This window comes from Triticum aestivum, chromosome 6A, assembly GCF_018294505.1.
Source record: "Triticum aestivum cultivar Chinese Spring chromosome 6A, IWGSC CS RefSeq v2.1, whole genome shotgun sequence".
NCBI lineage: Eukaryota > Viridiplantae > Streptophyta > Magnoliopsida > Poales > Poaceae > Triticum > Triticum aestivum.
This window is the reverse complement of record NC_057809.1, coordinates 279,832,848-279,847,162: the sequence shown is the minus strand read 5'-3', so window position 1 is coordinate 279,847,162 and position 14,315 is coordinate 279,832,848. Positions and strand designations below refer to the sequence as shown.

The window sequence follows — 14,315 nt, the reverse complement described above, 5'->3', positions numbered from 1 at the left end:
ACCAGCCCGTCGCCAGCATCGCCGTCATCTACCCCGTCCACTTCGTCTACTCTGACCACCGTTGGTGACATCGGCACCGCGCCGATGGACGCCGCAATCGTCGTTGAGTCCTTCTTTGCTGGCCCCTCTGACTTCTCCGACATGGCGTACAGCTTGTGCAGGTCCCTAGTCTACGCATGCCCGGTGCTAGCAACACCGATGCGTGCCTTCATCCACGACGTGTTCCCGGGCCTGGCAAGCCTGGTCGTCGCTTCGTCAACTTCGTCTTCGTCCGTCTACGCATGCCCGGTGCTGGCAACACCGGTGCGTGCCTTCGTCCACGATGTGTCCCCGAGCTTGGCAAACCCGCCGCGACGCGTCGTCAACAACATTTTCTTCTCGACGCACCCCTACTTCGACATCACTGCGCCCATGCTAACTCGGCGCCCTCTTGCGCTCGCGGCTCCACGGCGACTTCCTCGACACCGGCCACCCCGACTCGACATCGACCATGGCTTTCTTCGTACGACTACCTCAACCACGGCTCCACCATCCACGCTCTTGACTACATCGACAAATGACACAAAAGGCTACCGCCTTGCTTGAGCAACCTCGTCGATTGCCACTCCAGTCACGACTCCGCGATGCATCGATCATCAACCGTTACGACTGTGAGGAGGTGTCCGTCGGCTTGCCTTCGGATTCTTCTCCAGTCTCACCGTCTGCGTCGCTACCGTTGTGACTGCGGGAGATGTTGAGTATAATGTTTATTAAAAAAGACGAGATAGACTAGGATTTGTTCTGGCTTGTCTTATACTCCAAATAGATGATTGTACTCCTATATATATATGCCCACGAGGCTCAAGCAATACAACAACGGACTATTCCACCAATCCCTCTCTCCCTTCTAACAATCTTCTTGTTGATTCGCGGACTACCTTACAATACACTGATCTCCAAATAACTATCACTAAGCAATTTATTACGGATCTGTTTCATTTGGTTGCCATTTCCCCTTCGCATGATAAAAAACTATCCATGGCCGAAAAATATTGCCATGTCCGCATGTTTTCTTCATCCTTCTTGCTCTCCTGCAAACATAAATAAAATATTTGGTACTTCTGTTTGAAGAAAAATATTCGGTAATTTTTACTGCTAAGTGCATAGATTAGCATGCTTTCACCCAATAATACTAATTGGCAAGATTACATTATGACATCCAAAATGGAATTATGGGGCTGTTTTGTTGGGCTTGGGCTGTGGCTTTCTGTGCCCTATAAGCCGCCCAACCAAATACCTTATTTAGAGTTTATGCAATATTTCAGAGTTTCATCTACCTACCTCGTATTTCTGAAGCAATGATGTCCACACAGATTTGCACTGTGCTGGTGTACGAGTTATCCCCTGCTTCAACAGGCTACCAGATATCTCTTCCCACATAACCATTCTTCCTTTGACGGTTTGGAATTTCTCATTCATTTCTCCACGCAGCTGTATTAAGCTCTTAATTTCCTCGGGCTTCCACTTGTTCTTTCTTGAAGATTTGGCTGGAGCAGGAGCTGACGTGCTGGAATCCTTATCAATTATGCTGATCTTGCCGAGCTTTGGTTTGTTCCCTTGAGCTGAAGCATTGACAATTCTTGCAATTTTTACTGCTGTAGGGGACTTGAACGACTCCCAAAAATGATCCAATGTTTTAGGCTGATGTAAATCAGGAGAGAAGAATGATTCACCATTGGAGCTAGTCGTTGCATCGTCAGGTGTTGTTCTCATGACCTCAGGGATGCTCTCTGCAAACAATGTAATGACATCATTGGCACGAACTGATCCACAACTACATGAAATGTTGACAACTGAACTAACAACTAGTGTTTAAAGTTCCAGGGATAAACAAAGTAACATATCAAATACTTGCCGCTTCATACCTTCAGCCTCACGCTCTGGGTTCTCTGGCCGTGTTTTCTCATAGTCTACAAGACTCATATGCCTATTTATTACCTCTTCTGAGAAACCTACTGTAGTGTTCTCTGAAGCAACTACAATGACGTCAGGTCTCTTTCCACTGTACTTTCTGACCATTTTCCTCAAGATTTCAGATACCATTCGCTCCATGTGACTAAGTGGGCAATTCAAAGGACAGCTTGACAATGCTGCATGCGCAGCCTTGTAAAGTGCATCAAGTAGTCTCCCATTATCAAGCCATAGACACCGTGTTGTTATTTTAAATTTCCCTTTCAAGCCAGACTGTGGTGAAGCAGGTTTAGGTCGGAAGATCTCCATGCTGCAGGGAACAAATAATATGTTTAGCATTTTGGGGGTGCCTAAAAAGTAAAAACAAACACTGCATACTGTTTTATCATCTCAACAATGTTCAGATGCATTTTGGGGGTCCTCTGATTCACAACTAAAAACAACTTCTGCTGAAGATAAACATCATGACAAATGCCCCAAAACCGTGTGAGAAATTACCTGACAAAGATAATGCCATCAGATGCGATCCTGAATCTCTCATCGATGCAGAGATCAGTGGACGTTCCAAAAGCTTTGTCTCCGTCAGTATACATTAACTATAATATCAAGTACATCATGTTAAGTTTCAGAGCTGTTAAGAGACAAGACAGAGATAGTAGGGTTAAATGATTCACCTTAAAGTCCTGCTTCCCTAAAGAAACAAACCCATTTGACAAAACCTTTCTGTTTCTTAGATGAGATACACCAAGCATCTCCCCATTTTTAATTACCTGCAATCAAAATAAGCAACTAAGAAATCCTACTAAATGCTAACATAATGGACAATATAAGGAGTAAGAACATGTCTATATGATGGCAATGCTAACAAAAAAAAAACATCATGCCATCATTTTTAGTGTTAGGGGCGTAAAATGAGCAGCAGTACATTAAGTTTAAGGTTTGTCTCCCTTAGCATATAGTCATATACATCTATGGCACTAAGATACCTGAAGTCCCAAACCATGGAAGACAGATTACTTACAGTAGTGTGCTTTATGCCAGTTGACCTTCCTAGCAATTCATGTTCTTTGAGAAACAAGAGTTCCCCATGAACAGGCAAGAAATGCTGCGGTTTAACAATCTGTAGAACTTCCTCCTGGAAATAACAAATTAAAGACACATTATCTCCTCTAATCTCAAGTTAACATCAGAATTAAGAACATTTCACACGGAGATCTAGGCCTAATTCTATAGCAGTATACTCGCTATGTTACAAAAATGCATGACGTTCCAAAACACAATCTCCAAGATGCACCTTCGACTGTTCTTTTTTATATGTATAGTAAATTATGAAAATGATATTACTTTAAAACTATTTTTATGAAACATCCAATGGTGCGTTCTACCAAGCAAAACAAAACTGCTTTCTGTAATCAGTTGGCAAAGACGGTGAAGTTTCAAACGGGGATAGTAGTAGTATATATTGTTACCAGGTACGAAAGCATATCAAAGAGCAGAAAGCAACACATGAGAAAAAAATTACCAGTTCATCGTGATAAGCATGCCCAGATGTATGGAGGCCAGCATCTTTACCCATAACAATTTTGGGGCCAAGGTCGGTGAGGCGATTTAACATCTTCATTACCCGGGACTCGTTTCCAGGGATAACCTGAAAATAAAAGCATATGCATGATGAGATTTGGCAATGCTATGCTCAAAGGAGAAACCAGTTGACCTGCAACCATAAATACTACAACAAAGGTATGTTAGATGCTTTTCACCAATTCATTTGGCGCCCTTTCATGCATATTTGTTAAGAGGAATGATATTTCAAAAAATAAATGTGTACTAGAATGCTACAAAGCATGGACACGGCCAAAACTGCCAAATTGCCGTCCTAATTCGGTGGGACACGGCGATACGGCCGGACACACCGGAATACGCATGACCCCAGTATCCCCTGATTCTCGGATTAAAAAAAAGTAAAAAAGGAAAGACACGGCTGGGACACATTGGGGACACGGGAAGCCCAATAACAAACAGCCTTGGCCCAGTACAAACCCTATTTTGCAGGGTTGCACACACGCTCACCACGAAAGGACCGCTGCTCCCAACCGAACGCGCCGTCGCCGCCTGGATTCGAGCGCCGCCAACGCCTGGGTTCGAGGACCGCCGCCGTCACCAGGACTCGACCGCCGCCGCCGCCAGGACTCGACCGCTGCAGCCACCACCAGGACTCGACCTCCCGATGGCAACCACGCTCGAGCAGATAACCCCAGCAGCCTCTCCTCAACCTCTTCATCTCTTTCTCTCAGGAAAAAAAAAACCTCTTCATCTCTTTGCTCAATTTCTTGCTGTTGAGTTGCTGCTGCTTGCTTCCCATGTGGCCATGCAGTTGCTGCTTGCTCTTGAGCTGCTGCTCACTTACATGCTGGTGTCTGGTTGCTGCTTGATGCTAGGGAGCATGGCGTCTGGGAGCACCACTGCCGGTAGCCAATCATCCGTGAGTGAGGGTGAAAGTTACACCTGCATTTTCTGCTGTGTCTTCTCCAGTCTCTACTCTCTAATGGACTAACACTAACATTTGATGTATTATGGAAGTTGCAATAACATGGGTCTCTCTAGAAGATCAATTAATTCAATCAAGCACTGACATCAGACAACAAATAGAAATGGGGCAGTATTCTGATCTCATCTTAGTTTCTCTTCTTCTTTTTTTGTTTTTAACTCTATATTACATGGCATGTTTTGATTTTTGTTATATACTCGCCATATCCCTGAATGGCTGTTTTTGGAAAATGCCGTATCCCGTGTCCCCGTATGTGTGTCGCCATCTTTCCATCCACGTATCCGTGCTTTTTAGCTAGAATGTAATTAGTTGTAACACAATCATGAGAAAGTAAATTTTGTGTAACATAACCCACATATTATTGGATTAATACATCAAGGATCAAAGCTTAAAATTGGACAGTCAAACGACATCCTGCATCTCCAAATAGAGGGGGTACCAATTTCTTCAGAAATTAAGAAAGTCATGCTCAAGAAAGCTGACAGAGTCAAGAATGCACACGGAGCAAAAATATATGACTCCGTTCCATCTGACTAATCTCAAAGGTTCTTGAAACAACTCAATGATACTACATGAGCAATACCTTAGCTGAATAAAGAAGGACGTCCTCTTTGGATAGTTTAAGAGCATGGCTCCCACCATAAGATGCGAGATTCAGAGCCGCACGTGGCTCTGCCTGGACAAATTTTATACAGAGATGCAAGAATTATAAGAATGTGAATGACCAACTGATTCTGAGGACCACTTAGCCTGTAACTCTTACCTGTGAACCTGTAGTAACGACTAAAAGATTTTTAGGGTCATATGCATCCATGTCCTCTGCCTTAACCTGCAGAAAGGTTCTGAAATTATGAACACCACTTTGTTGCATCATCATGTGGGATATCAAAAGACTGCTGGAATCTACTACTGACACAAACCCTAATTACCGAAAAGTAGATAAAAGTAAACAACAATATTCTTCTCTGCTTTATTGAGAGGGGTCAGCCCCTTTATATAGTAGTGGTAGAAACTAGGGTTCTACCCGGTCTATGGCATAGCCTGTAAGGAAAGGAGGGAGGAGGTCGGAGGAGATTGCGCAGCGGCCGGCGGCTGGGCGCCGTCCTTGAGGCTGGTGCGACGGCGGCGGACGCAAGAGGCGGCTAGGGTTTAGGTCTCCCGGCTCCTTAAGGGAAGCCGAGCAAATATTGATTGCTTCTTGCTTAATTCCAAAAGGAGTCTTACAATCTATATTTATAACCTTAGATAACTTGCATAAGAATTAACCTAAGATAACTTGTGGGCTAAGATTGCCCGGTGGGCCTAGCTAAACCGGCCATAACACTTCTCCCCGCCTGCACAAACAGCTCGTCCTCGAGCTGTAAGGTGGGGAAGCGCTTGCGGAACTCCTCGAGGCGATCAACCAGCGTCAAACACCTTCTCGACAGCTGGGGCGGCCAGGTCGGCGGCGACGGCATCCTCCGGAATGTAGTCTGCAACCTCCAGGTAGAAGAGTCGCGGGCAGGCATGGCCGGGCGTGTAGGGCTCGTCGCAGTTGAAGCACAGCCCTTGGCGGCGACGCTCGAGTAGCTCGGCTGAGGTGAGCCGGCGGAACGGGCGCGCCGCGGTCGCGGCGAGGGGTGCCGCAGAAGCCTGCGCAGGCCGACCCTGCGCGGAATCCGGCCCGGGTAGCGACCCAATGGTCCGGGACGGTGATTCGAACACGCGGGCGTAGTACATGGCCGACTGGAGATCCTGGGGTCCCCGAAGCTCCACGTCCACGCGGGTGTGATCCGGAAGTCCACCGACAAAGAGGTCGGCCCGCTGCTGCGGCGTCACGCCCGACGCATGGCATGCCAGGGCCTGGAAACGGTCGGCGAAGTCCTGCACCGTGGAGGTGAAGGGAAGGCGGCCGAGCTCCACCAGGCGGCTCCCGCGAACCGGAGGCCCAAAGCGAAGGAGGCAGAGCTCGCGGAAGCGCTCCCAAGGGGGCATGCTGCCCTCGTCCTGCTCGAGGGCATAGTACCAGGTCTGGGCTGCACCGCGGAGGTGGTAGGATGCCAGCCAAGTGCGCTCCGACGCGAGCGTGCGCTGGCAACGGAAAAACTGCTCACACTGGTTGAGCCAGTTAAGCGGGTCCTCCGTGCCGTCATAAGTGGCGAAATCGATCTTGGCGAACCGTGGCGGCGTCTGGGTCGGCGCGCCATGGCCGACCGGCTCGGCGGTGCGGAGCAGTGATGATGACGGTACCCGGTCAACGGTGGGGAGGCCGTCGTAGGCCCCCGTGGAGCTGGACGAGGCCCCAAACTGCAGCGTGGGTACCGGTGGGTCCCCGGCCTCTGTGTAAACTGGCGGTGGCGACGTCCCGGTTAGCCAGGCCGGGATCGGGGACGGTGACGGCGGAAACCAGATCTGCTGGATCGGAAGTCCTCCCGGTGTGGACTGGCCCAATCCGGAGCTGGGCGGCGGCGGTGGGAGCTGGACCGGCGCGGCTGGGGCCGGCGCGGGCCAGTGCAGCCACTGCGGCGCTGGGGCGGGCGCGGGTGGCGCCGCGAGAACCGGCGCGGGCCACTGCGGCCAGGACGGCGCTGGGGCGGGCGGCGGCTGGAGCGACGGATGGGCGGCGGCTGGAGCGACGGATGGGCGGCGGCTGGAGCGACGGATGGGCCCCGGCGATCGCCGCGGGTACCGAGTACCAGGGCAGGTGCAGCAGCGGCGGGGGCCCGCCGGTGTAGCCTGCCTGGAACGGCAGCAGGGGCGTCCCCCTCGGGCCCGACGCGTTCTGGATCGGCCAGTGCGTCGCCGGGTGGCTGTAGGCGGGGGCCGCAGCCGGCGGGGTGGTGTGCGGGCCGGCCAAGTACAGGGAGATGCCCTGGACGGCCGTCATGAGGTCCCGCAGGGTGTTGGTCATCTCCTCCGGCGTGAAGACGGAGGTTGTCGGCGGCACGGAGGTGATCGGGGCCGGCGGCGTTGGGGACCCGGCAGTGGTCATCGGGGCGGTGGTGATGATGGGCAGCGGCAGCGTGGGTGTTGATGACGACATGATCGAACCCGAGTCTCTGGATACCAAATTGGTAGAAACTAGGGTTCTACCCGGTCTAGGGCGTAGCCTGTAAGGAAAGGAGGGAGGAGGTCGGAGGAGATTGCGCGGCGGCCGGCGGCCGGCGGCCGGGGGCCGGGCGCCGTCCTTGCGGCTGGTGCGACGGCGGCGGACGCAAGAGGCGGCTAGGGTTTAGGTCTCCCGGCTCCTTAAGGGAAGCCGAGCAAATATTGATTGCTTCTTGCTTAATTCCAAAAGGAGTCTTACGGTCTATATTTATAACCTAGATAACTTGCATAAGAATTAACCTAAGATAACTTGTGGGCTAAGATTGCCCGGTGGGCCTAGCTAAACCAGCCATAACAAGTAGACATATCTATGTGTCCATTAACTCAAGTTATGTTAGAAGGAATTCGTAGGCCCCTTTAGGTGTTTTCGCATGTAGATATCGCTTGCTAGTTCGCGCGCGCACGCGCGCGCACACACACACACACACACACTTTTCTTTTTGCCACAACAGGGAGCTAACTGAATTTTATTGAGGTAAACACAGTACATGGGTTAAGGAAAACAGAAAGGTGTTCACTTGGGCAGAACACAGTCAAGCATCGAGCTACTGTAGGAGCTGCTAAAACTTCTGCAACTAGCATTCAAGCCCCTTGAGTATACTGACAGGAGCGCCATACAATGAAGATAAAGTAGATAGCTGAAAGCAGATTGTGCTGACACAAGAACATCAATTGAACAGATCGCCAATAGGCAGTAAAAAGAGACAGTTCCAAAACTGCATCATTCACAACAATCACAATAACAGTTGAATAAGTAACTTATCAAGTAAGTTGCTGCATACCAAGGTTGATGGATCCAGTGGTGCCTTTCCATCCCTAAAAGCAGCCTCAAGGTACGTCCGCAGTGACATTCCAACAAAGACCTGTTTCAGTTTACCAAAACCACAGACTAAGAAACTATGAACTACAAAAATCATCAAATTAAACGAGGTGTGGTGTAGTCTGTTGAACTAAGATTCAAAGATTACCAGCCTTCGACCAGTTAAGTCTGCAGCAGCTTTGATGCTCCCAATGCGATGTATATTTGAAGCAAATTGTGTTGTAATTACTCTTCTCCCTTTTGCTTCTGAAACATGACGCAACAATGAACTAGCGACAACAGATTCACTGGTGGATCTTCCAGGGGACAGAATATTTGTTGAGTCGCTCATCATCTTGAATTGAGAGAAAAAACAGAAATATATAGTTAGGATCATACAAACGAAGAACTTCTTATGCCAGGTGAGACCTGGCTCAACACTTCTTTAGTTTTTAAATATTTGTAGTTCTTTTTTCATAGTAAATGTGTAGCTTTAAATATAAGGTCAAATTTGAAGTTTGACCAAGTTCACAGAGAAAAATATCAAGGGAAACACTTTCTATCTATAGTCTGATACGAGGACATCCTCAGACCACGCGTAAGCCGTTGATTCATGCTTCATCTCACGGCCAAGAGATCACAAAAGAATCATCTTTTAATGCTCCTCCAGTTTTTCACGCAGTACCTTCCCGTAATCCCTCGCCCCGTTATCTTTCTCCCAAATCAATCAGCACCACTTTTCTCTCTCCTACCTCCGACCTTCCTCTCCATCGGGGTCATCGATCATCCACCCCGCCGCCCCTCTACTCTCTGCCAGAGGCATCCCAACCAGAGGTTGGATCCCTGCCCCGTCCTACTTCTTGACACGCCCCCGGGCTACTGCGCACGTTGTTCTCCATGGTGTCATCGACGAGCCCACATCCCCGTCGTTCTCCAATGTTCACCTCCGACACAGGTAGCCCTCTTGCCAGATTATGATCCTCCGTCGCGTATTTGCAGAATTTAAGTGGCTTGGAGGCACACCAAGGGTGAGATCTGTGTTAATCTATTTAGATTTCTTCCCGCAAAAAAAATCTATTTAGATTTCATGTACTTGCAACTCCGCCTATGTCTTCTAGGCATAGCCGGTCCCAAGCCCGGGTAAAGGAGGAGGGTTGTGATAGGCGTGGCGAGCCAACGTAAAAACTAGCCAGTCCCATAGGTATGAAACCCATTTGAGCGAGAGTAGTATTAGGATGGGTGACCTCCTGGGAAGTCCTCGTGAAAGGGTTTCATATCTAAGGGTTCTGATCGGCTTGGCGAGCCAACGTAAAAACTAGCCAGTCTTTTGGGTATGAAACCCATTTGGGTGAGAGTAGTACTAGGATGGGTGACCTCCTGGGAAGTCCTCATGAAAGGGTTTCATATCTAGCCTACCCCAACTTGTTTGGGATAAAAGGCTTCGTAAGTCATGTAAGTCAGATTTCATGTACTTGCAGAATTTCAGTCGATGTAAGATAACAAAACCTCTGAACCTTCAACCACGGTAGTAAAACATTAACATATGCGCTCCTCACTATTTTGCTTTTCACGTCACTTTGATTTGATTATGTTATGACTGATTCTTATCATTTTATGTGCTTGATGAGCAGGTGGCCGTGAGGCCCATCCCAGTAGGGGGCCTAAATAAGCATCAGGGAATCACCAAGAGACAGGAGATTGCCTCCTGTACCTCAAGTGCCATCCCTTCTCGAAAGCGATGGGAACGCGCCCGGCCGGCTGCACGAAACAGTGCCTCACGTCCTCAGTTTACCTAGCTAGGTTTAATTCGATATATTCGGCTGACCTATGTTTGTTGTCAAAGTGGTCCTCGGCTAGTGGTGCAGCTGCAGCGCCGCTCCATCCATGTCAATCCTTCTTGATGCTGCTAACCACGGTGTGATAAAAGTCCACCATAGAAAGGAAGCACGGATACAATCACAAAGAAACACAACCAGCACAGTAAGGAAGCATGACTACCATGCACGTCCAGCATTGGGAGCATGATTACCATCGCAACGAAGCACGGCCAACATCGAAAGGAAGCATGGTTTCCATCTACCCGACGTTGTTTGTAGATGCCATGTTATGTTTTATGGAAGCACATTCTGAATTTTTTGGATGCACATTCTTGTTTCTTTGGAAGCAATAGTCCACTTGGTTTCAAACCAATGATGTGCTTTGATGGTAAATAAGTCTGCTTGGAAACAAACATCCTTGGAAGCAATTTACTGGTACATTGGAAACAATTATCTGGTCTTTTGAAGCATATTTCTACTGCATCACAACATCAAAAAAATACACTCACGCATCCATGCTGGCTATGCCGAAGTAAAATTAGTGACGTTACAAAAAGAGATGTCAATTTTTCCTACCAAATGAATTTGTGTTTGTGTATACTCATGTCGTTGATCCACATAATTTCCATTGCGAAGCAAATGTTTCCATAAAAAATGTTTCCAAAGCATCTAAAATATGGTACCACAACCTTGAATAATGCTTCCTTGAAACAGATATCAATCACACTTCGAATAATATGTTCCCATCGCACGATGCTTCCATCAACTTACCAAAAAACATAGTATACACAAACATTTAATTTCCTTACTTTGTTTGTTGGAAGCAAATCTCTAATATCTGTGAAGCATTGATTTCTGTATTTGTTCATTGGAAGCAACAGACTTACCAAAAAGAAAAAAGAAAATGGAGTATCTAACGCAATTTCCGGGAAGCATTAACTTCTATATTTATTTGGTGGAAGCAAATCACGATTTACCAAAACTAGCAGTAAATACAGCTAGTAACATTCATCCGGCTCAATCCGACGCTTCAAAAGAATTCAATCATATGGTGGGGGACTAGTCTGATGAAACCTAGTTGTCAGTAGTCTGATCGCTAGTGGTTCCCAAATATCAACATCTAGAATACCATATTATTGGAAAATTTTACAAAGTTTGACTTAGGAAAAAAAAATATATGTCTTTACATTTTGGCAATGAGGGAGTATCTTTGTACAATATTGCATAGGTGAAATATATGCCAAAGACCTAAAGAATTGGGAAAAAAGGTACAGATCTTAGTCAATAGGGATCAACTTACCAGAGTAACACCTTCTTTCGAGAGCTCCTCCAATGCTTCTCGGTCGAATATTCTCCCATCCACTGGTGATTCATCAATCTTTAATTGAAAATAAGTTAACCAAACAGTCCAGTTAAAGAACATAGTGTACAATTATTGCTGATATAACTTACTTTCCAGTCACCAGTATGGAAAATTGTGCCATCACCACAACGAAGCACTAATCCACAGCAGTCAGGAATTGAATGAGTTACACGGATAGGTTCCACTTCAAATGGACCAGCCTGAAACCTATTTCTAACTCTAAAACTCTTTAGCCTGGATGAGAGAAAAATCCCAAACTCCTTCAAACGCTTCTTTATGAGCTGCCCAAATATGAATAAATTCATGTCATAACTTTTGAAGATTTGGCAGCAAATATACAAGTAATAATACATCAACATCATGAAACATGCAAGCAGTGATCAAACAATTGAGTGTTACCTCCATCGTAAAAGATGACGCAAAAATAGGTGTGGTCGAATCCAGTGCAGGAATAACCTATCAGCAGAAACGATGAAGGGACAGCTGAGCATATTCCAAAGGTGGATGCAATTGGAAGCTAAAAAGGCTCAGAAATATCATCTCAAGATATCAAGTTAGCAGTGTCTATGAAAAGCAACATGTAAAATAACAAAAACGCAGAAAAAGTGTATACACAAGAAGAGCTAACCAGATGCCAAACATTGGCATGCTCGTGTATAATTTAAGTGTGCCCTGTTTGAACAAGCCCTGCCCAAATTAACTCAAAGAAAAACTATGGTATTCACAAAATAAAATTATGTGACTTCTTGTCCAAGTCATACATCTAACATTGAGATAAATCAAAATCGATCTAAGCCTTGAAAGCAAAGATTGTTAATGATGGAATAACTATTTCCCACTCAATGCTCTAGAAGAAAAGATCAAGAGTACTTCCTCCAAATTAGAAGATCTGGCATAACAAATACTAGTGGTGCCACATGATTTTCCTCATAAGAACACTTGACATGTGGCATCATGTTGACAGCTCTTGGATTTAATTGCCACTGGAGCTATTTCTGAAAGATGTTATTCAGCAAAGGGAAACTTTGGCTCAGGATTGCATGTATTATACAACGAAGAGGGTGTTCTATAACAAAACTACCTATCTTTGAAGTTTGACAATTAAGACATGTTGCGCATGAAAAGAATGAGACTGTAAACAAGAGGTTCTAACTTGTCAACCAGGGAGTTCCATTGTGCTATTGTGACTCAAAATATGATACAGGACTGTTAGTTTCCATATCATTATCACATAATTAAGTGAGCGGCAGATAGCCAAGCAAGCATAATAAATGTTGTATTAGAGTAACAGAAGAATTATTTACCCAAGGCAACGCACCGATGTGATCTTCATGGCCATGTGTAATAATAACTGCTTCAATTTTGTGGCTCCATTTCTTGATGAAAGTTGTGTCGGGAATAATCTTTTGCACACCAAACTCGTCGTAGCTGACATAAGTTCAAGTAAAATGCACTACGTCAAAATTCAGCACACGTGTGGACAGGAAACAATAGATAATGACAGTTTTCCTCCCGGCCTCCGGACGAACTAAGGATGCATGCAGTAAGTGAACAGGAAATTCTATACATGCACATTATACACGTCTACCTAGAGAATCCGCATAAACATCTAAGTCCTTGTGAAGCAGTGTGATTTACAAGAGAAGCAGTTGTTCATCAAAGTCCTCACTTGAATATGGTTTCTAAAAATGTGGTCAGAAAATGCATTATAAGGATGACACACGCAGAAACAGATTAGCAAGCTACAGGAATGCAAGTATGAAACACATACTCTGGGAACATAACCCCTGCATCAATCAGGATATAACGGTCATAGTTCCCGACGAGCATGCAATTCATACCGATTTCCCCAAGGCCGCCGATTGGGAGGACCCGGAGGGGCGGACCATCCACCCCTTCGTAGAACTGCTCCATCTTTCGCTTGACTGAATCTTCCATGCTCTTAGTAGCACCCTCGGTTCTCCGGAACCTTCTACGGGGTATTCTAGATTCATGAGACCCTGTGAGATATAAGGAGGAGAAGCGCATTGATAGGCCGATTTCGGGCGAGAGAAAGGACAGGTTCGTCAACAGGGGATGAAGGTTCAGAAAGTCGAGACATTTACCTCTGCCGGAGGGAGTTGCGAGCACACAGCATGATATGGAGGTGGGTGCGGAGGCAGAACGGCGGCGAGCGGAGCCGCAGAGGCACAGAGAAGAGAGGGAGGCGAGCGCGACCATGGCGGCGGCGTGGGCGGGGGTGGGATGGGGGGCGGAGTGGAGTGGAGCACAGACCGCGAGAGAGCGGATGGGATAACGGAGGTGCCGTGGTTGGGAGGTTAAGGGCATGTACAATGGTTCTATCTTAGCAATGCCATGTAGGATAGATGACGAGGTGGAGGAAAAAGAACTCATAAGAAAAGACTTGTCTTCTCTTATTTAAGAGAAGACAAGAGGTGATCTCTTAGCACAATATGTCTCACCACAATTTTAGGAATTACTAGTTATTGAAGATAAGGCTAAGATATGACCCATTGTAGATAAAAAAATTTGCCATCTCTAAATCACATGCAAGACTTAAGATAAGACTATCTTATCAACCATTGTACATGCCCTAATGTTTGGATCGCGGCCAAAGTGTAAGAGCACCGAAAAAGCGCTGTCTCGAGCTGAATCGGCGTTTACCTTCGGCGCAGGGGCGATTATGTTCCCGCTCCCGCTCCCAGGTCGCCCTCAAATTGGCGAAAACTCGAGGCAAACTCGGTGATTTGG

The 14,315-nt window shown here is 46.7% G+C and overlaps 1 protein-coding gene across 5 annotated transcripts; it reads right to left on the bottom strand.

Moving 5' to 3' along the window:
* Positions 1 to 774: 774 nt before the first annotated feature.
* Positions 775 to 13,855, bottom strand: LOC123127439 (ribonuclease J). Of its 5 annotated transcripts, XM_044547142.1 has the most exons (18): positions 13,670 to 13,811; positions 13,336 to 13,564; positions 12,869 to 12,992; positions 11,964 to 12,020; positions 11,654 to 11,845; positions 11,502 to 11,579; positions 8,554 to 8,739; positions 8,368 to 8,448; positions 5,262 to 5,327; positions 5,082 to 5,174; positions 3,473 to 3,598; positions 2,972 to 3,085; positions 2,625 to 2,720; positions 2,449 to 2,546; positions 1,905 to 2,260; positions 1,713 to 1,769; positions 1,321 to 1,601; positions 775 to 1,070 (listed from the first exon to the last, which is right to left on the bottom strand). In XM_044547142.1, the coding sequence occupies exons 1-18, from the start codon at positions 13,782 to 13,784 to the stop codon at positions 975 to 977; spliced, it is 2,445 nt and encodes an 814-aa protein (XP_044403077.1). In that variant the 5' UTR covers positions 13,785 to 13,811; the 3' UTR covers positions 775 to 974. The 5 variants fall into 5 exon arrangements, with proteins under 5 accessions (XP_044403077.1, XP_044403074.1, XP_044403076.1 ...); XM_044547139.1 differs by having other exon boundaries at positions 1,321 to 1,769; positions 13,670 to 13,855; XM_044547141.1 differs by having other exon boundaries at positions 1,321 to 1,769; positions 12,883 to 12,992; positions 13,406 to 13,564; positions 13,670 to 13,817.
* Positions 13,856 to 14,315: the final 460 nt, after the last annotated feature.